Here is a 20866-nt window from a genome sequence, read left to right on the forward strand (position 1 = left end):
CGCCTAAACAGCAACAGGGTTACCTTATTTACCTTTGCTTTCCACTTCAAACTTGCAACTTCAAAGTGATTGTGATTTTCTTGTGGATATTACGTTAATCCAGAGCAACTCTTCTTTTAGATTACTTTTCAGACCCGCGATGTAGATAATCCAATTGTACGTAGCGTGTAAACACCCTCTGACCTTTCTCTGTCTTTGTCTTTTGTCTCTTTCTTAGCTCTATCATGCCAACCCTTTATTCTTTATCTTTACTTTAAATATATCACACCTTTTCTTCTTTGGTTCTCTTCTCCTTTTTCTTTTTTCCTACCCACCATAAACACATTATTCCACTCTCCCTTTTTCCTGCTTCCCCAACCCCCTCCCCTCACACTAGCAATAGTCACTGACTGAAATAATCTAAAATGCAATTCTCAGCTCCACAGAGACACACACCTTGACCTTTCTTTTCTATATATACAAGGAATTATCGTCAGACCTGGCGGTGCGAGAGCAACAGCAGCAGCGAATGCTGGAACAGCTGAGGGACATACAGGTAGCTTAAATAATCAACCTTTTATACTGAAGTACACTCACATGATGTTTACCTCTTTATTCTAAGCCACAACTTTATCAGATTTTAATTTTAAGATGTGAATAAACTAATCCTGTGGTAATAAGATGCTTGAGATTCTTCTTGTATGGGAATGGTTGCACACGATTTTATATTCTAAAGGATGAATATACACTTTATTCATAAATTCAGTCTTCCTTTCAGAGCCGAGGGCAAGCAGAGAGGAGAGAGACGGAGGCATTACTCCTCGAGAGCACAAGGAGCAGAGATGAATTGAAGACCAGAGCCCAAGAGGCTGTGCGCCAGTGGAGGGCAAAGTGCAGGAGACTGCAGAAGGAGCTGGAGGAGGCGAGGGCTCAGGCTCAATTTCATACTGACAAGGCCTCACAGGTTGGTTGAAGCAGATGCTTTCATAACAGTTTTTTTGGACACAGCTCACAGAAGCAGCTGATCCTGTTAATGTTGACTTTCAGCGCTGAAATAAAAAGCAAGAATCTTAAAAAGTCATTGATTCCAGTGAACTGATCTGCCCCGTTCTGTAAAACTACATCTTTGCTCTTTTCAAAATGGGCACTCTGCCGATTTTACACATCAAAATTGGTTTCCTTATCTCAAGCAGCACTTCGCTCTCCTGATTTGGACTCAGTCGGGGTCTAATGAAAGGTGCTAATGAGTGACATTATGGGAAATGTCAGCGTTAAGAGCTTGACCCGTAGTAAGAGCCAGAAAATCTAAATATCTCAGCGTCCACTGCATTGATTTTGGCTGTTTTCTTTAATCCACCCACTGTGGGTCGAGTAACCTTACGGCTGCAGAGTGCTGAATCACTTGATTGCTTCTGCAAAACAACATTTTGCATGAATCGTATGTGAATGTCTAGGTCATATTAATGTATTCTTTTAACTAAAACCACGTGAGAGCCTTTCATCTTTACAATGAAATTGTACCTACAGAATACATTGTACTGTGTACAAGATCGTGCCACCAGTTAGCTTTTAATGTGTACTAGTGCAAGTTAAACCAGGACTGCTAAAACCACTTTACTCTGTTGGCTCTGGTAGTTCTTTCGGTTTATAATCGATCAAAGTGAGAGCTCTCAGGTGCACCAGCAAAGGTTTACTGTGGGAAATCTAGCTGGATCTGATGGGAAACTGCAGCGTAAATTCAGCATTAGTGGCAGTTGTGTCTGAAATGCTCCACCTCCGCCCTCTGCTGCTGCTGCTGGTACAGGCTGCATTAGCTACCAGCCAGCTGGCAGCACTGTTAGCTAGAACCAAGCCTCTTTGTTGCTTTGTCTTAGCAGCAGAGTCTGGCTCACGCACAACTTCTGTGACGTTGATGGTGTGTTGTGAAAAGTGAAGTGATCAATAATGTCTGTACAAAAATGCAATTCTCAGCTCCAGTAGTGACGCCTCAGGCAGCAGGGAGAAGCAAAACTCTCTGTAGTTGTGCTGCTCAGTGAGGTCAGAATACATGGTTGGATGGTGGAAGGCTACAGTTACATACATAATACTGGTAACTAATGTGGACGTTATGGACACCACAAAGCTAGTAGTTACAGCCTGTCCTGTTTTCCTGATGCCATGTTTCATGTTTGTTAGCAACTTTGTGTTTCTAGCTGTGTTGTAAAATGTGTTTATTTTGTTTAAATGTTTGTGCTAACATATTTGGGAAGTTTGTATTGCGATTAATCTGAGATAATTCTTGTATCTAGATGGCCTTTTAAACCAAATATACAAGAGTCAATAAAAAGCACGATCTGAATATAGACAGAACATTACAACAGTAGTATGAAGCCCTGTGAGCCAAAATCCAGCACAAACAGGAAATATTTTTCCAGTTAACGATTTGCATAATGACACAGTTCCCACTGGTCCATGTGTTACAAAGCCCAGACCCCAGAGGTCATGGAGCACCTGAGGAGCCTGAATATGTAAGTGTTTGTAAATCAGTGTAAGGTGAGCAAATGTAATCAAAAGTTAGCTAAGGACATGCTAATGTTGTGATGTTATGGGCTCCCTGTCCCAAATTTCAATTGTAAATCCTCATAAGAGGCTTTATTGTGATAGATGCTCCATGTAGACAAGAAAATGTACACCCAAGACAGTTCGTCTTGATGCATGCTCAATCATCCAGGTAAGTAAATCTCCAAAAGTTGATTCTGTTCATCTGGACGTAGCGTTTTATGGGAGAAACATTTCATCACTCATCCAGGTGACTTTGTCCGTCTTAGCTGACTGCAGGTTTCCCCAATCTTAGAGACCAGACGGTTCATTAGGTATACCTCACCTGGATCCTTTTTTGTCTTCAGACTCACCTTAATGCTTCACGGCTACACCTTATAGCAGGGTGCTGGAAACATTCCTCACAGATTTTAATGCATCAAACAGTTCCTGCAGATTTTCTTTTCAGCTACATTTATTACATGAATTTTCCATTCGCCCACATCTCAAAGGTGCTCAACTGGATTCACATGTGACAGCTGTGGAGGTCATTTGAGTACAGTGAACTCTGTCATGTTCAAGAACCCAGAGATTATTTGAACTTTGCGGCATCTTTGTGAGAAGATCGGTACACTGTGGTCCCAAAGACATGGACACATTCAGCAACAACACTCAGGCAGGCTGTGGAGTTTAAAGTGGAGTTGATGCTGGTCATTCTCCTCTGACTTCTGGCATCGACAAGGCATTTTTGCCCAGAGAACCGCCACCCGCTGGATATTTTCTCTTTTTTGGCCCACTCTCTATAAACCCTTGAGATGGTTGTGCAAGAAAAATCCCAGCAGATCAGCAGTTTCTCAAACACTCAGATTGGCCTTCTGGCACCAACAGCTTTGCCATGTTTCAAAGTCCCTTAAATCACCTTTCTCCCCTATTCCCTGACTTGGCTGTGATGACCATCTTTACGTGCCAAAATGGCCCGAGTTTCTGCCATGTGATTGGCTGAGCCACTTCATTAAATGTACTGAATGAACTGGCCAGTGAATGTATGTAGACTTTTTATTTTTGGGCTCACTAAAGTAGCTTTGCATGATTTTACCTTCAAAATAATCCTTATTTGCCTTTTACTGGGCCTTGATACAGTGCTTAGTGACATCAAGGAGAATGAGGAGTAGAAAAAACTGAATGTGAAAGGATGTTAGTCGCAGTCTGACACCAGAAATTTTGCCTCATAGGGATTACAAGTACATCATTTGAAAGTCTGTTGATATTAATAAGAGCATCCACCATTGTAACAATATTTATATGAGAAAAAATCAGGAAAAGCATAAACACTTGTATTAGCATCAGTCCTTCAGAATCACTGCATCCCTGACTTCTCTCTTTGTTCGTGTTCACTCATCCTTCATTTTGTCTTCATGTCATAGAGGACGACTTTGTGTCATCGTCCAATTTAAACTTTTGAATAATGCATTTTGAATTCACCTGCCATGACCACAAATAGATTACCGTTGCTTGGTATGTTAAAGTGGTCGTGTTTCGTTAAATAATTAACGCCCGTCTATTGTTATTAGCTTAGACGTCACCCCCCATCGATTCCCATCCCGTTCGGACTGAGGGAGTCACCTCCAAACTCGCAGCCAGCACCTTGTGCCTCACAGATAGACAGTCAGACCGACTCCCACCTGGCACACTCGACGTGATGCGAATTAATTACAAAATCATTTTTGCCCTCCTAATGAATTAGGGGAGAGAATCAAGTGCTCAATTAAATGATTAGGCTCTGAGCTGCTGCAAAGTCTCTGCAAATTCCAGTCAAAGCCGGAGTATTAGAAGCAATCTGCCTTGAGCAGACCTGACCATTGTCCCTTATCGAGAAGCTGAGTGCAAGCATTTTCCTATCAGGGCAGGAGCTGGTACTGCATATGTTTCCCCCCGCTCCGTCTCTCTGTCACTCTTTCTCATGCACTCATCGTCATTGTCAGAGCTCTTCTTTGTACACCATCTTCCTCCTCTTCTTCATTTGTCATTCTTCATTCACCTTTTTTTTTCTCTTCCTCTACCCGTGTCTTTCTCTCTATTGCTCCCACTCTCTCTCTCCCTCCAGGCAGCCAGGGAAAAGGAAAACTCTCGAGCCCAGCTGAAGGCGCTGAGCCAGCAGACTGAAGCAGCCCGCAGGGAGCTCGCTGAAATCCTAGGCCGCTTGGCCCAACGTGAAGAGGAGCTCCACCGCAAGGACGTGGAGCTGTCGGAGACACACCAGCGCCAGTTGTCACTGCAGCAGGAAATCCAGGAGGTGTGGGGTCCAACACCCAGATACATTTCTTCTTCTTCTTCTTCTTTTTTTTAATTACTAGGATCTTAAAATATGCAGCAGTGTTTTCAAATGTCTAGCACTGTAGGGATTTTATTGAAAAATCTCAATCGAGTAATCTTAGTGGTTCCTTCAAATTAATTCCTTTTAATTGCTTATTTGTTTTTTATTTTTCATGTAAAATCCAAAAATCCATATAAGATGGTGCATTAGAGTCATTAAAGAGCTGTGATAAGATCCTAACAGGACTCCCAACCCTAGGTGAGGGAGGCCTCAGCCACCCTTGAGGATGAGACTCGGCGTCAGGCCGCCATCCGAGCAAGACTGAAAGAAGAGAACCAGAGGCTGCAAGAACAAGCTGACACCCAAGCTCGCCGTTTTCAGAGGGACCAGGACGCACAGGCTGAGCTCCAGGCTGCCCTGAAGCAGATGACTGCAGCCCACGCCCAGCTTACCCAGCGGTTGTCTGAAGAGGAGAACTCCAGGAAGGAGCTCCAAAAGAGCACATCAGAACTTCAGGCCAAGCTGACAGCGCTACAGGAAGAACGGACTGTGCTCAGCAAGCAGCTGCAGCTCGAGAGAGAGGTGCATCAGAAGGAGCTAGATGGCTTGAAGGCCACAATGGAAGACAGCAATGCAAAGAAGGCTCGTGAAGTGCAGGACATGCTACAGGTCTGCCGTCAGGAGCGAGACGAAATACAGGCACAAAAGAGAGAGCTGAAGGTAGCTGTGATCAGATGTTGTGCAGTTAATGTGGAAACGGTAGCTTAGTATAATCACTGGTATCAGCAAGAGTGAAAAAATCCAGAGGCATTGTTTACATGAGTGTCAGTTAGCTGTGTGGTAACTATTAACAGTCAGAAATAGTCTGACACAAAATCTTCAGGCTTTTTTTTAGGATTAAGCAAAATACAAGAAATACATTATTAACTTTGGACAAAACTATTCTTTCTGTTTCTAGTCTTTATTCTGGGCTAAGTGGTTGCTCGCTGTAGCTACTACAAATCCAAGAATTCTCTCTTTTTAAATATTCTTCATCAAAGCTAATCTCTAAAAACTGCATCAAATGCTTTTATTTTGTCAAACCTTTTCAGATGTTCAAGGTGTCCCTACCCAGGCATGGATCACAGGGTGCCAAACTCTAATTGGCATTTCTACAAATTCAGTGCAGGGTAACGTACCCCAGCAGCTAAACATCTGGTATATTTCCGACCCAGTAAGACACAGACTAAATTCTCATTTAGCGTAATTTTCTTCATTGGTCGTGACCCCGTCCTCTGAGTACTGGTGAATCAAGGATAGCTGAGCTTTTAATGGTGTGTGGTGCCCTGTGGATCTGTAGGGCCATTCTACAGCTCCAAGCGTGAATATTTAAAAAAAAAACAGATATCAGACCCCCTAAAGTCTCATAAAGGCACTGCTGGAGATAGGAACTTCACTTGACTCGGTCCCACTGCACCCACACCCCCCTCCCACCTTCAGTATCTCCAAAGATGAGCCCTCCCGGGTACATTGTTTCTTAAGGGGCATGGTCCTCCCTGATATGGCTGAGTTTAGCCCATTAGCTGCGCTGAATGGCATTAATATCTGACATAGCTCATTGTAATGGTGTCATTTCCAAGTGCGGTAAGGACAAGGGCGTTCGCTGGAATGTTTTTAAATATTAGCCTACGGGGGCGGCAGATGTTCCTCAGAAGCCCGCCCAATATTCACGTATCATAGCCAGAAGCCTGTATTACAGTTGTGATACAGTCAACTGTCAGAAATGGCTTAAAATATTCACATTTCCATGTCCTTGTCCTCTTACTCATGATTTCTCCTCCGCTCCATCTCCCCTGCCTCGCTCTGTCTTAATCGCTCTCTTTTTGCTTCCCTCCACTTAGAATTTTTTTGCTTTTCATGTTTTTGCTTCTCCATTTTTTCCTCTGTTTGTGTCACTCCCGGTCCTGAGTAATTGTCATTCATTCCACTTTACTGTATCCTGTGTATTTATTATGTTATTATTATATATAGAAAGCTAAAATCTGAGGCTTGCCTTTGCGAGCTTGAGCAGGACTCCGTTATTAAGGGCTGAGACCATCATTTCAGATTCTTGGAAATGCCATTTATTTGTTCTCTTGACCTGTTACTTGATGTTCTCTGGGTTTGCAGCACATAATGTCACATTGTATTGTGAAATCAGCTTTTACTTGCAAGAACTGACTTAAGATGCTTGGATCCACTGATAAATTTGGCACGTTATATATGATCCCTAAATCTGGATTCAAATCAGTGACATGAGAACTTGTATCTGTTCTGTTTACTCATAGTATTCCCAAAACTGTCACCTGTTTAACGTTGATAATTTTGGCCCCAGATAAACCGCCCATGTTTATGATCTCGAAATATTACCTGTGTATCATCGCATTAAAAAGATCCACTCTCTTCTAGGCAGATGCAGCGTCAGACAAAGAGCTGTGTGGGGCGCTGCGCATCAAGTTGGACAGGATGAAGGATGAATGTGATAAGCTGGCAGCACAGCTGAGCACAAAAGAGGAGGCGCATGCACTTCTCCACAGAAAATACCAGCTACTCAAACAGGAAGTGGAAGACAAAGTAAGCCTGCCCTCTTTGGGCGTGTTTTTTCCAAATTTCCAAAGTTGTTAATATATGTGTGTCTGTGCAGATGTTACGTTTTAAGAATATATGATATTTGTTGCATGATAGAAACACAAGACATTTGGCTATGTGCAAGCAGTCAGCGACTCAGTGACAGAAACTCGGGTGCTGTTACAGTTAGGTCCATACGTTTTTGGACACTGACACAATTTTCTCAGCGATTTAGCCTCTGTACACCGCCACAGTGGATTTTAAATCAAATATGACTGAAGTGCAGACTTTTAGCTTTGGTTCAAAGGGTCTAACAAAATTATTGCATTAACTGTTTAAAGATAGGATTTTTTTTCGACATGTCGGCTCTCTCAATCTCAGCAGAGATCATCACACTTCAGTTCACGACATTGTTGCTCATCAGCCATTTTTCCCCCAAGAATTAGTGACTTTTTATAACCTTTTAGCAAGATTCTTCCCCAAAAAGTGGCTGCAGGGAATATCTATAGACAGTACTGTTATCTATAGACAGAGCTCTTACACCCATTGCTCTCCAGCACTCTCACAGCAGTGATAATAACACTTAACAGTACAACTCAGTGCTGCAAACTTTAGTAACGTTTAGCAACGTTAGCAACCCACTGAGGCTGGGTTCAGTTTGTGAGAGAGACATTGTGCTGCTTCTAACTTTCCCGCTGAGTGATTTCAATCCAGCTGTTTAATGTGTGTGTATCATTTAGTCAGATGGTAAAATCTGAGCCCATCAGGCTTCGACTTTCCACTGTTCAAAAGAAGGTATTTAGGACAGATAATCCAAACATGAGAACAGTTCCAGGGGTTAAGTGGTGCCAAATCAGCACTATTTTAAAGAGTCTTTATCAATATGTCCTTAGTGGCTTCGCAACAGCTGATGAAGTATTGAATCCCAATTCACCTCTTTGACAGGACCCTGATAAGTTGCACGGGTCTTTTTCAAAGGAACCATTTATTGATTTGAAATCAGCTGAATGCAGAAAAAGGGCTCTTATTAATGTAACACGGGCAGTTTATTATCTCAGGGACAGGATAATGATCCATGTTCCCAGGGCAGAACTGATCACTTGGTTTCCATCCTTGAATGTATTGATTGACCGTGTCCTGGTAGAGACCCTGAAACTACTGTAGCTAAAGAAACATAGTATCTGCTTTTTGAGAGGAAACTGAACAAGTCTCTGATGCCCACAGTTTTATGTCTGTCTGAATGTGTTTATTGAGGAAAACCAGAACAACATCTGATAATAATGTAACAGGTGACATAAATGTCATTTATGCTACGAATGAAGAAAAAAAAAAAGTTCTTATCAGTGTCTTTTAAACTAGAATGGCATGAATTGAAACACCAGCTAATTTGCAACACTACTCCACTCGGCTGTCTGCCGTTCTCCACAGGTCAGGTCAGCCGAGCGGAGACGTGTTTCGGAGTCGGAACTTGTTAAGTTGGAGCAGAAGGTGTTGGAAATGGAATCGGAGCAAGAGGCAGTCCTTACATCTTTGGGCGAGGAACTAGACGCAGCCTGTCGCAGCCTGGCTAGGAACGGCGAAGACAAGCTCCAGGTATTTCCTGCCTATTACATTTTGTTTGCTGTTTGTTTTGAATGGTGTTGAATACTGTCAGCTTGCTTTTATACATTCACAGCACATTTGGCAAGCACGGATCAATTTCTAAGTCACAATTTAGTCCTGCCAGTCCACATAGTCTGGAGGAACATATATAGTTCTTTAGGTCGTTGCTGCACTAGATGCAAACTTTGATTGAAACGGTCTCTTGTTAGGCTTGCCTCTCTTGTCGGTTCATGCTGGACAGTGTGTGGCAAGAATAGGTCTCTACAGGCTGGAGTGTTAGTGAGAGTAGCAGTCTTGTTTTGTCCCACTGTTTGCTCAGTTGTTAACCGTCAGAATAATAACATTGACTTGTACTGAAGAGACCTGTTCTTGTATTGTGATTTTGCATAAGGCTGTGTCTTCTGTTTATTTGCCAGTGGCAAGAATAACAACTATTTTGAGAACCTTGGAAAGTATTTTACAGTTGGTTACAAGTTTTACCTGATAATCTTTTGTGTGTTGTTGTTGTGCTTATATAAATGTTGCATGTGTGTGTTACCTGAGACAGAAAGTCCAAAGGAAATACTCGTTATGACTAGGGATGGGTATCGTTTAGGTTTTATCCGATACCGGTGCCAAACCGGTACTTTTGAAACGGTGCCGGTGCTTAAACGGTGCTCAAACCGGTGCTTAAAGAATGGAGAACACAAAATTGGTCCAAAAACCTCTCATGTTTAGCTGTTTTTTTTGTAAAAAGATAACAATGTTAGCCTTTTCTGCAGCTATAGGGCATATATGGTCTCATTCTTGGCTGGAAGCAGTGCTTAATCAATGGAAAAAACACAAACTTTGTCCAAAAACCTCTCATGTTTAACTGCTTTTTTTTGTAAAAAGATAACAATGTTAGCCTTTTCTGCAGCTATAGGGCATATATGGCATCACTCTTGGCTGGAAGCAGTGCTTAATCAATGGAAAAAACACAAACTTTGTCCAAAAACCTCTCATGTTTAACTGTTGTTTTTGTAAAAAGATAACAATGTTAGCCTTTTCTGCAGCTATAGGGCATATATGGCATCACTCTTGGCTGGAAGCAGTGCTTAAACAATGGAAAAAACACAAACTTTGTCCAAAAACCTCTCATGTTTAACTGTTTTCCACTTTTTCTTTGGTCATTTTAGCCTTTTTGGCCAGGGTGAAGTGAGTATCTGCCATCAAACAAGAAGACAGCCGCATGTAACTACGACGGTGTTTGCTCACCTTACATGCATTAATGTAATAATGTGGTTAGCCTACTCAACATTAATTACACACGAACAACATGAAGCTACTCACGCAGAGGAGAACGGCTGCTGCTGCCATCATCATCCGTCATCATTTCTGCTATGCTAACAGGGCTAGGGGCCAGGACTCTACTCTTCGGGTTTTTGGGAGATGTTAACTCCGGGTCCGATAACAGGCACCACACCCGCAGTAGATGTGCACGGTGTGAGGTCTCGCAGCAAGCTATCAAACACGGCGTATTTCTCGGCTTTTAAAAAACCGCTATGCATCGCCAGGTGTTTCATCGGATTTGAGGTGTTACCTCCTTTGACAGTATCACAGTATCAGCTTAAAGCACTTGTTGCAGGCTGCTGAGTTTGCATCTTTTGCTGTGAAGTACAGCCAGACTTTTTACCGCTTCGCCTTGGGCGTTTTTAATCTGTAGCTCTGCTCTAAAAGAACGTACGTACCTGGCCCCGCCTACTATCCTCGGAAACGTAAAATGATTGGCTAGAATTGGCTCAGGAAAAAAAAAAAAAGCACCGAAATAAAGCAATCGAAATGTGCGCTGCTTTTCGGTCTGGTTACTACCGTTTATGTCAGAACCGGTGCCATCATGGCACCGGACACCGGTACCCATCCCTAGTTATGACTCACCATCTGTTTTATGGCCTCTGTCCTTATGTCCAAAAATCCATGATGAACAGTTTCTACACACATGAAAAAAACATGAAAATCAAGCTCGGAGTTTCTTTAACATCACAGAAAGTGCAAAAGATCAAGTTTGCATGTCTTTCTACAATGTTGCATCTATTTCAGATGGAAATGTTTATAAAGCAAATATTTAGCGTAACTTCTTTACCGCAGTGAACACAGTGTGTGACAGGTCAGGTTGACAAGGCTCATTAATAACAACTACGACTGTAGTCTGAGTTTGACAAAGTAAAGCTTCTATAGTAATAGTGAGTGTTGTTGCTCATTGTGTAAATGTGAGCATCTTTGAATGAAGTCTTGAGGAAAATGAATATAAAAGTGACCTGTGTCATTGCCTTTTAACAGACTGATGAAGCCATCCATGTTACATACCCCATATCTTATTTGATCTATTTATTTATCACCCACCTGTACAGAACCATGCACCTATAAATCTGCTTATTAGACTGTAAAGCCTCCTCACTGCCTACTAACTAAGTGTATTCTTTAACCCCCCACCCCCACCACCCACTTCGCTTAAAGCTAGTTTTCCTCTGCTGCTCCAGGCTAATGAACCCTGGCTGCTCTTATCTGCTCTTATAGATTTCTCAAGCTGGTCCTGCAGTGCTGCAGTCAAACATGCGAGCCAACACCTTTCCTCCTCTGTAATCCATGATGCCGAAAGAAGTCAAACTTATAGCGATTGGGTAATGGGGGGGATCATTAACGGTTAAAGGGTGCATTAAGTTTCAGCTACCTTATGATACCCTCCTTCCTTCCTTCATTTTAAAAGCACTAAGAAGCAAGAAGTTTGAATGTGGTGTAAAGATATTTAAAGTTCAAGAAAAAACAAACTTTGCTAAATACAACTTTAATTTTAAGACGAGTCAGGTGATATTTTTATGCCAAAATGACTCCTATATGGCTTTTCTACTTTATTTGAGCACTGAAAGCCCCTTTATGCAAGATGTCTCATTCACCTCTTCATGGTGCTTTGGCCACATTAATGAACTAACAAGAATTTAGTGGACAGGTTAAGGTTAAGGTCAGTGAGACCTCACAAAAGGTTTAAACTGTAAACGTGGTAACAGGTTGTAGCCAAAAGGTTTAAGCTCAAGGCGGGACAGATTTACACGTAAACTGGAACTTGATTGGTTGTCATCATAGACTGTTGATGAAAGATGGATATATCCACAGTGACGTCACGCTGTGATGAAACTCTGCAGCGTTTTGGCCGCTGTCATGTTGATTCAAAACTTGGTATTAATGGGGAGCTAAATTTAGCAAGCTTAATTAACAGCTGTTAGCAGTTAACAGCTGTTATATGAGTGCAACACCCAGGAAAAGACACCTGCTACTTTGGTCAAGTAATACAGCGGTCACCAACCCTGGGCCACGGAGAGTTGTTTGGTACCGGGTCGTGAGAGTTGAGGCTTGGGTGTGAAATTCATGGTTTTCAAGGGTTTTATCGGTTTTTATCATTATTTTTTAACCGTTTTTATCGTTAACTCGGTTTCCCTGGGTCTTCTCCCGTGTGTTTTTTGGAACCGGTACTGGTTTTATTCTGTTGTATTTATCCGCGACACCTTAAAGGCCGGTCCATGAAAATATTGTCCGACATAAACAGGTCCGTAGTGCAAAAACTGTTGGGGACCGCTGAAGTAACAGACAAATAAAATACTTCAGTTTCACTCACCAGGACTGCAGGAAAGAATTCCTTGGATGACACGTCACATTTGTTGTTAGATAATTCCATTAAAACCAATAAAAAAGGCACCTGGAACTGGTTGAGGTGACAGATGACTGCAGACAGGCGTGCCACATGAATCACTATTCATGTGGCACGCCTGTCAAAGTCAACCCAATAACTAAGACCTGAGCTGGTATCCAAATGAATAAGCTATACAAAAGGAGGGAAACAGTTCTGACCTGTGTGCATAAAGGCCCAGCCTGTAAACATGTCTCTAATTGCTAGTTGGACGTCTGTGGGATTGTCTCTGTGGCCACCAGAACTGCGTCTTTTTTGGCACTTCCACATTGGCGTCATTTTTTCTTCTTCTCTTTAGTCTCATAATTTACCACAGCATGGCAACACAGTCATTTTGGTTCTTTTCCTTAAACGCTAACCTTGTGAGTCATCTCCTTTTATAATAAATCCCTGTGTGTCTTGTCTTTCAATTGTGGCTTATTTTATGTTCCCACTCTTCTGTTTTGGGCTGAGCTGCATCAAAGATCTTTGTTTAAATCCAACTCGAGACATCTGTCGTTATTTTTTTCTCTCCCTTCCGTCTTCTCTCCTCTTCTTTTCATAAACCGTTTAATGAAGAGTAATGCTGATAATCTCTATGAAAACATCTCTCTGTGTCCTCTCCACTTGCTGTTGGTCTTAACATCTCTGCCTTTTTGCTTCTCTCTAAATTCTTCCCAGCTTTTCCTTCTTCACAGTGGGAGGCGAAGCAAACACACTGTAACCAAAGACGCACAGCCACACATTTATTCGCGTTGTGAAAGAGATATAAACCGGGTAGTCGCACATTTAAATTAGCAGTGGCAGATGCTTGGAATCCGCTGCAGTGCTGCTGTGAGGAATAGTGGTGTTTCTTTCACTTCAGGCCCACAGACAGCACTTTCAACTCCCAGCCTACTTGTTCAGTTTTTCAACAGTTTCACCTCCTTTTTGTCTGCTACTCTGCTGTGTGGCCTTTGATGTTTTTGAAAAAAGTAAAGAGAGCGTGAGCGAGAAGCGCAGAGCCATGTTTTATCCTCCCACACAGTCACATGCTCTGGTATATGGCTGTACGCTCCCTGAGACGGGGACCTCTGCACAGCGGTGCTCTGTTGCCGTACTTTGAGCTGCCGTGGCAACAACTTGGGAGATGCGTTTTTGTTTGTATCTGGTTTTGAGTGACAGCTTGAAAACGCTGCCTGACACCTGCGTGGTGACGACGTTGCTTGCCATGGCGCAGGACAGAAAGGGTCCAAAAACTCCTGCTGTGTGTTTTCCATGTCTGTTGGATCATGTGTAAACACCTTGCCACAAGGGTGTACTTGAAAAAGGGGTTATACTTTTGTCTACTTTGTTCATTGCTGTGTGTGAGTTCGTCCATGTGAATTCATGTTTATTATATCTGCTGGCTTTCTTTTTTTTCCTCGTTATGCGGCAGGAGGGGGTATGCTTTCACGTTGTTAGCAGGGTGGGTGGGTAAGTCTCTATAAACATGCTCAAAAAGCTATTTGAAAAGGTTTGTCACGGAGAGTGGAGTGGGGTGGGGTTTTTGTTTTGGTTTTTTTGGCTTTTTTTGTTTTTGTTTTTACCTTTTCAAAATCCATTGGAGTGTGTTATCACTCTACCAGTCATGAAACTTCTAAAGAAATGTTTTTGTGCCATCAGTAGGCACAACACAGAAGGCTGAGGAGGGCTTTTCTGTTTTGGATGAAGGGAAAACCCCAGTTTTCCAAAACGTGGTACTGATGCTTTCATGGCCATTGGAGCCTAAAAAAGCTTGTAATCATAATCTAAAACTATAGTTCCTGTTTTAAATGAATGGGCACTTATTGACAGTTGAAAGAATGCATTTTCCTATTTTCACTGTCTGTATGTGTGTGGGGCTGTTAGTAATTAATACGGTCATCTCAAGCACCGAGCTCGGGCTATAAGCACAGAAGCCCCACCCCCTTGCTGTGAGACCCTCTGTTTGTATGGGCCAGCCAATCAGAGGATAGAGAGGACAGCCATTTTTGCTAGGGAAACAAACAACAAGCACTCTGGGAGGCAGCTCACTCTATGGACAGTGCTTATTTTTACGGGAATATTATTGTATTATGTGTATATTCATTTTGCTTTCTTCTGTTTTTAAAATACTTTTACTACTAAGAAGTCTGTGAGTCAGCAGTAATAAAGGTAGCAATGGCAGCTGTTGAGAAATGATGACACAAACATTATGTAGGAGTAATAGGTATTCATTTGAAAATAATTCAACATGATTAACTTGAACTTGTTATAATATCATACTATTGTATATTTGGCTACAAAGTTTTATTAGGATTCATTCAAAACGTTTTGAGCGATTGTGTTTATAAACAGATGACGGGCACACACAAATGCTACCAAAAACATCCTTAGCAGAGGTAAAAATGCATGGAAAGTTACTCTTAGTGTAGACTAAAGGCTGCAGCTGTTGCAGGGATTTTAATACAATTTAGTACATGTGTGAATGATTCTCTTAGGATGAATTGTGGAATCTACAGACACTGAAAAGTAGAAATTAAAAATAACAGTTGTTTTGTTTTTTTAGTTTTTGTTTTTTGTTGCTATTTGTTTCTGAGGAAACAAAGGAATTGTAATTCCTTAAAACAACAACAACAACCACAACCACCACCACCACCACCACCACCATTATTATTGAAGAAACCACCATTGAAGAAAGTAGCAGCAGCGCAATATTGATGAAACACAAGTGATAAATGTTGGCCGATACTGATGTTGAGCTGGTAATACCTTAATGGACTGTGTTAACCTCAGTGAGCTCTTCATCTATTTGGCTTTTTTTAAGCTTTACTTTGATGGCTTTTATAACCTGCAGCATCAGACTCAGTTTTATGTTGTATTTAATGCTAAATAGCAAAGGATGAAAGGCTAACCAATGATGTCGAACAGTGTAAACATGCTGCAATGTTTATAACCGTACTAGAATACTGATGTTATCTTTTATCTTCAAGCACCACTGTGCTTAAGTACTAACCTTGTTTTTGCTCCTGATTAACCATCAGCAGAGACAGGAAACAAATCCCCCATTAACGGCCAAATAAGAAAAAGCAAAGTTGTATTTGGCGTGAACCTAAACTGGCCATGAGGTTGAGAAGTGTGTCACATGACCACATCATCTTTTGGTTCTCTGTCATGAGTGTGTTATTCTTCCTTTATGCGAGCTTACTCTCCATGCCAACAACACAGGTAGCTAACAAAAAAAACAAAAGAAAAGTTTTTTTTATGCATTGTGAAACATATCGCTGTGTTTGAAATGCAACCCCAATGGCTGTTAAAGACAGATGGATCATATTCTATATATAGATATGCATAAACTTAGATGTGGCTCAGCACGGCCAAATCTAATTAGCATGCACATGTATTCACCACCTCATGTGTAACAAAGAGATAAAGAAGCATGGGAGGGATTATTAATCTTTGCTGACAACTCCACATGTGCAGCTGGCACATTTCAGCAGCTGCATAGCACTTGGCAGAGGTGTGCTCTCAACTGAGTGTTATCTAGTTATGTGACTGTGTTTATCTGTGTGTCTATCTTTTTGCCTTAAGAGTGTGTGTGTGTGTGTGTGTGTGTGTGTGTGTGTGTGTGTGTGTGTGTGTGTGTGTGTGTGTGTGTGTGTGTCAGCAGTCATTAGGACTTGGCAGGCAGTCAGTTTGTATTGCTGATGCTGACAAGCTTGTCTGGGAAAGATTGGAACATGAACATACTCTCTGAGCTCGTTTTTATGACACGCACTAACTCTGTGTGTGTGTGTGTGTGTGTGTGTGTGTGTGTGTGTGTGTGTGTGTGTGTGTGTGTGTGTGTGTTGTGTCATAGGCTGTTTAACATGCGCACGCCAATTTAAGTTGGCAGAGGCCCCTCTTCACTAAAGTTAAGAGTTTTGACAGGAGGCTGTTCGATCTGGTTCCTGTCCTCTTGTTTGTCCATCTGCATTTTGATTCACTTGCTGTCTAGTTACAGAACTTCACTTCGCCTTGTCCTACAGCATATACACGTAACAGCAACAGGAAAGCTTGCTTTTGTATTTATTTGCCTGTTTTTGTAATTTTCTAATAGGCAATTTCTCAGAGACCTGAACTGGTGAAGGACTCCCACCGCTGGCTGGCTGAGACTAAGGTATCTGTGTTTGATTCACCTTTTGTCCCTGGAGAGAACCATTCTTACACACACAAATAATACAGTAAAGAAATAGTGAAGAATTTTGTTTTAACAAGGGATTATATATAATATTAACATAAGGGTTTGCCAGAGTTAGCTTAAAACTAATTTGCAGTTTTTTGCCAGGTTACATGGAGAAGATCACAAACGTAAATCACAAAACAAACAAAGCATCCGCACAGCTATGAGCACCAAACGAGAGAAAATAGACATCAGTGTTCATATTCTGTGAGTTTTTAAAGCTGGTGATAGAGCTGCAGTTCTTAATGAAAAAGAAAGCAGAGTGATGAAAACGTACAGCACAGTCTTAAGTTGAAGATAACCTTGTAGATTTGACAGATTCTGCTGGGCAAAAGTTAAAAAAATGAAGCGGTGGAGGAGCTGCCAGACCGTTTAAGATCTTTGATACCAAACACATATCGGAAATGATTTCATATTTTTCAGACTCATTAAATGACGACTCACCAGATTTTTTTGTCCAGTTTTTTTAAGGGTTGTTTATAAAGAGACTCCTGTGCTTTAGTGACTGTTTCCTCAGTTTGTCCCCAACATGCTAAACAATGTGAAATATGGACAAGATGGCGTGGATGAAGGTCTGAGCAGCATCCAGTCAGAGGCAGCCTCTAGTCAGCTGTCTTTACCTCATTTGACAGAAACGTGTGCATTTTCTTAATAAGTTGCTAAGAGTTCTGAACAGTTAATAAACAATGGTTGAGTAGTTAAAACCTCAATTACCGAAACTGCATGAAGTCTTTCATGTCTGGATAAAACAGCTTTAAGCGATGCCAAAAATGTCTTCATGCCAGGAAAGCCCTCCACCACAGCGACCGGATGATAGATGTGGAGATATACTTGTGCAAACATTTACTGTGGTAAAAAGTTCTCAGACAACTATGATGCTTCATTGTTGAACAATTTTGCTGTGCACCAATGTGTGCTTAGAGTTTGCAATAAAATGTCAGTGTCATTCAAATGTCAATGAAAGTCAAATAAGAGTTGAGATTTAACAGGTTTCCCAACGATAGCTGTAAATTAAACTTCTCACAGACGTGCAGCCATATCTTGTTATTATCGGTGCTTTTTATATCAGTTATATAACCGTTTCCATGTTCTCGCGGGGCTCATGCGACAGAGGAGCTGCTCGCTGTCGTCCTCTGCCCTTTTAGTTGCCACCTGCCTTTCTCCGAGACAAATCAATCCCCGTTTATTGTTGTAAACTTTCAAAAGAAATGTGTAATTAAGGCTTTGGCTGTGATGCATGATACCGTGTTAAAATGTGTTTGCACAATTTGTAGTGTTTATCACTATAATGTATCTCCTGTCAGAAATTCTCTCAGAGTAATGTGCATTTACAAGAGTAAAACGCTGGAGAACAAGGGAGGTAATTAGCTCCCTTGTTAAGAGTTTTTATGGTAGTATAATGTAGGTATGATTTACAGGCTTACAGTGCACAGTTGGAATAACAATTGAACCAGTCATTTGGCTCTGCTGTGGAAGCCTGTTGTAGGAAACAGTAAATTTACACTGCTGCTGTGCTCATTTTGTGTGGTTTTGGGTTTTTTCTGACGTGACTTTACAGCCTGGGTCTGGATTCAGCTAAAAGACAAATAGAAAAAATAACAATGTTGAGATTTGAGCTGAATTATCAGCAGAGCTGTAAACTGGCAGCTTAGACCGGATAGAGGAAAACGCCTTTGAAAGTAATGAAAAATTAAGTTTAAAATTTTTATGAGATGATTTGGCTGCACAGGGAAAATAAGGATTTTATTCCATCAGGAAGTTTTGGCCTCTTAATTAAATTCCTGCTCAGTGTCCTTTGCATTGATTGGCCTGCAGGATTGTATATTAGAAAACCCAGAAAATCACTTTTTATGTTCCAACCTGTGTATTAAATGTAGTGTGTCATGGTGGGGCCCGAGGCCCGCTGGCCTGATCCCCTCCACAGTTTTCAGTCTAACTACAACAATGTTTGTATTTATTAAACCAACCAGACCAAGCTGCGCTGGCTGTGTGAGGAGGTGCGTGAGCGCGACACTAGAGAACAGCGCCTGAGGAGGCAACATCAGCAGACCAGGGATCAGTTGAAGGCCCTCAGGCAAAGCCGCGACTTAGAGCAGAGAGCTCTCCTGCAGCGCCTGGACCAACAGGAGAAGCTGATGCACTCTCTCAGCACTGAAAAGAAAGGTAGAATCTAATTGGAGAAACACCTTCATGTTGATTTCACTCACACTCGGGATGCCCCTGCACAGCATCAGGCGACACAAATCATAGTCACTCTGCCTGTAAAGGTAGCTAGCAGCTGTTAGAGTGCACCGGATGAGAAGTCCTTTAGTTCTCCATGCTCACAGCATTCATGAGGGTGAGAAGTTGTACTTATCATTCCTTTGACTACGATGACCTGGATGACTGAGAACCTTCACAGACATACTTATCATAGCCAGCTCTCAATGAAAGTCTCCTCTCTCTCTCTCTCTAATGGTTCCTTTTGATTAATACGGCTGTCAGACTCCAATCTCCCGTTTTCATCCTCTCACATTTACATGTAATCGCACCATCATTAAGAGCAAAAAGTAATTCAGTGCAGGCATGTGACAGAAGTGTTTTTGTTACTCACTGTTTGTTGTGCTTTGCTGTAATGGATGCTGGTGAAAATGACTGTCTGTGTGTCTGAATCATTGTTTTTTGTTTGTTAGGATGGGTCTGACTGTTTGTAGTTGCAGCTGTTTGAGAAAGCATCTTAATGGTTTGTGAACTTTGAGCCTTGCGTGGAAAGATGACTTGTTTTTCCCAATGTGAGCCCCATTTTTGACTGAATTTCTCCTAATGAGCTGTAACTGGCAGAGGAAGAGAAGCTTGTTTTCAGCGCTTCGTCTAACAATACGGGGAAATGAACCTAATTTGTGTTCCATTACCAGAGTGAAGGAGAGCTAAAAGACACAGAGGGACTGAAGACAGATGGATAGCTGGGTATGGTCAAGGAGATGGAAACAGAGTTAGCTATCTGTTTACATTTTTCTTTTCTTTCGAGTAAAGTGATTGAACAAATCAGTGAATGAAACATGTAAGATCACCTTTGGAATCAGCTCCTCCTGTCTCTGGATCAGCAGTTTGAGTCTGCACTGCAGGCAGGAGCAGTGATGTGGTCTCTTTAGTGGTTAGAGCTAAGAGTAATCTTTTGTTACAACAGCAGTATCTGAGTATTGAAGGTGTGGATTTTATCACCTCTGCTATAAACTCTTCCTCTCAGTAACGGCTTTTTTTCCCTGTAATTCAAGAATTACAAATTCCCACCATGCTGTAATTACATGGTGCATTTTGCAACTATATCCTCAACCATGCATTATGGTAAATACTAATTAATGAATATTCTCAAAGGGGGAGCTGTATTCTCGTGAGCTCTGCTTGTTTTTATCTCAGCACATTAGCCATTATTGCCAGCACTCTGTGGAGACATTGTGTGGTGTACAGGATTTGTGTCAGATTGCGGTTGCGGTTTGTGTATTTTTCCTAAGACCTTTCATCACTTGTGCAGTGCTCCCTGTTGGCCCTTTCCCTTAAAAACAGGTCTGCAGTGTATGTGTGGAAACAGCTGTTCTAGTATTACAGATCCTCCTGCAGCTGAGACGGGGATGGACGTCTAGGTCAGCAGAGACACTGAGCTGTGAAAAAGTAGTGTCCTGTCACATTTACATGTTTCAGATCATCAAACCAGTTTTTATATTAGTAAAGAGAACTCGAGTAAATGCGATGATTTTGACCGCATGGCATTTTAAAAACTGTGTAATTCTGTTAAATTAAAACTACAGAATCTCATATTTCATGGCTTTTTCTAAAACGGGCTTATTGATAAATTACTGAAATTTGGGGTGTGTGGGGGGTAAATAAAAATATGAACACTTATACTTAGAACAGCCAAAGACGTCATTTTGACCACATAGAAATTGATGAGAAATCGCTGCTGTGAAATTACAGATTACCTAACATCACAATGGTTTACACACATTTTTTA

At 41.6% G+C, this 20866-nt stretch overlaps 1 protein-coding gene across 6 annotated transcripts in view; it reads left to right on the top strand.

Annotated features, from left to right (window-relative positions):
* Positions 1-20866, top strand: part of LOC116315551 (centrosomal protein of 128 kDa) — a 51188-nt gene that overhangs the window by 15445 nt on the left and 14877 nt on the right. For all 6 annotated transcript variants that reach the window (XM_039599041.1, XM_039599036.1, XM_039599040.1 and 3 more), the window contains 8 exons: positions 464-535; positions 758-943; positions 4601-4789; positions 5069-5530; positions 7238-7402; positions 8825-8989; positions 16756-16815; positions 18849-19041. In XM_039599041.1, the coding sequence (XP_039454975.1) occupies positions 464-535; positions 758-943; positions 4601-4789; positions 5069-5530; positions 7238-7402; positions 8825-8989; positions 16756-16815; positions 18849-19041 (1492 nt within the window). The remainder of the gene's footprint in view (positions 1-463; positions 536-757; positions 944-4600; positions 4790-5068; positions 5531-7237; positions 7403-8824; positions 8990-16755; positions 16816-18848; positions 19042-20866) is intronic.

Source organism: Oreochromis aureus, linkage group 15 (genome assembly GCF_013358895.1).
Source record: "Oreochromis aureus strain Israel breed Guangdong linkage group 15, ZZ_aureus, whole genome shotgun sequence".
Taxonomy (NCBI): domain Eukaryota; kingdom Metazoa; phylum Chordata; class Actinopteri; order Cichliformes; family Cichlidae; genus Oreochromis; species Oreochromis aureus.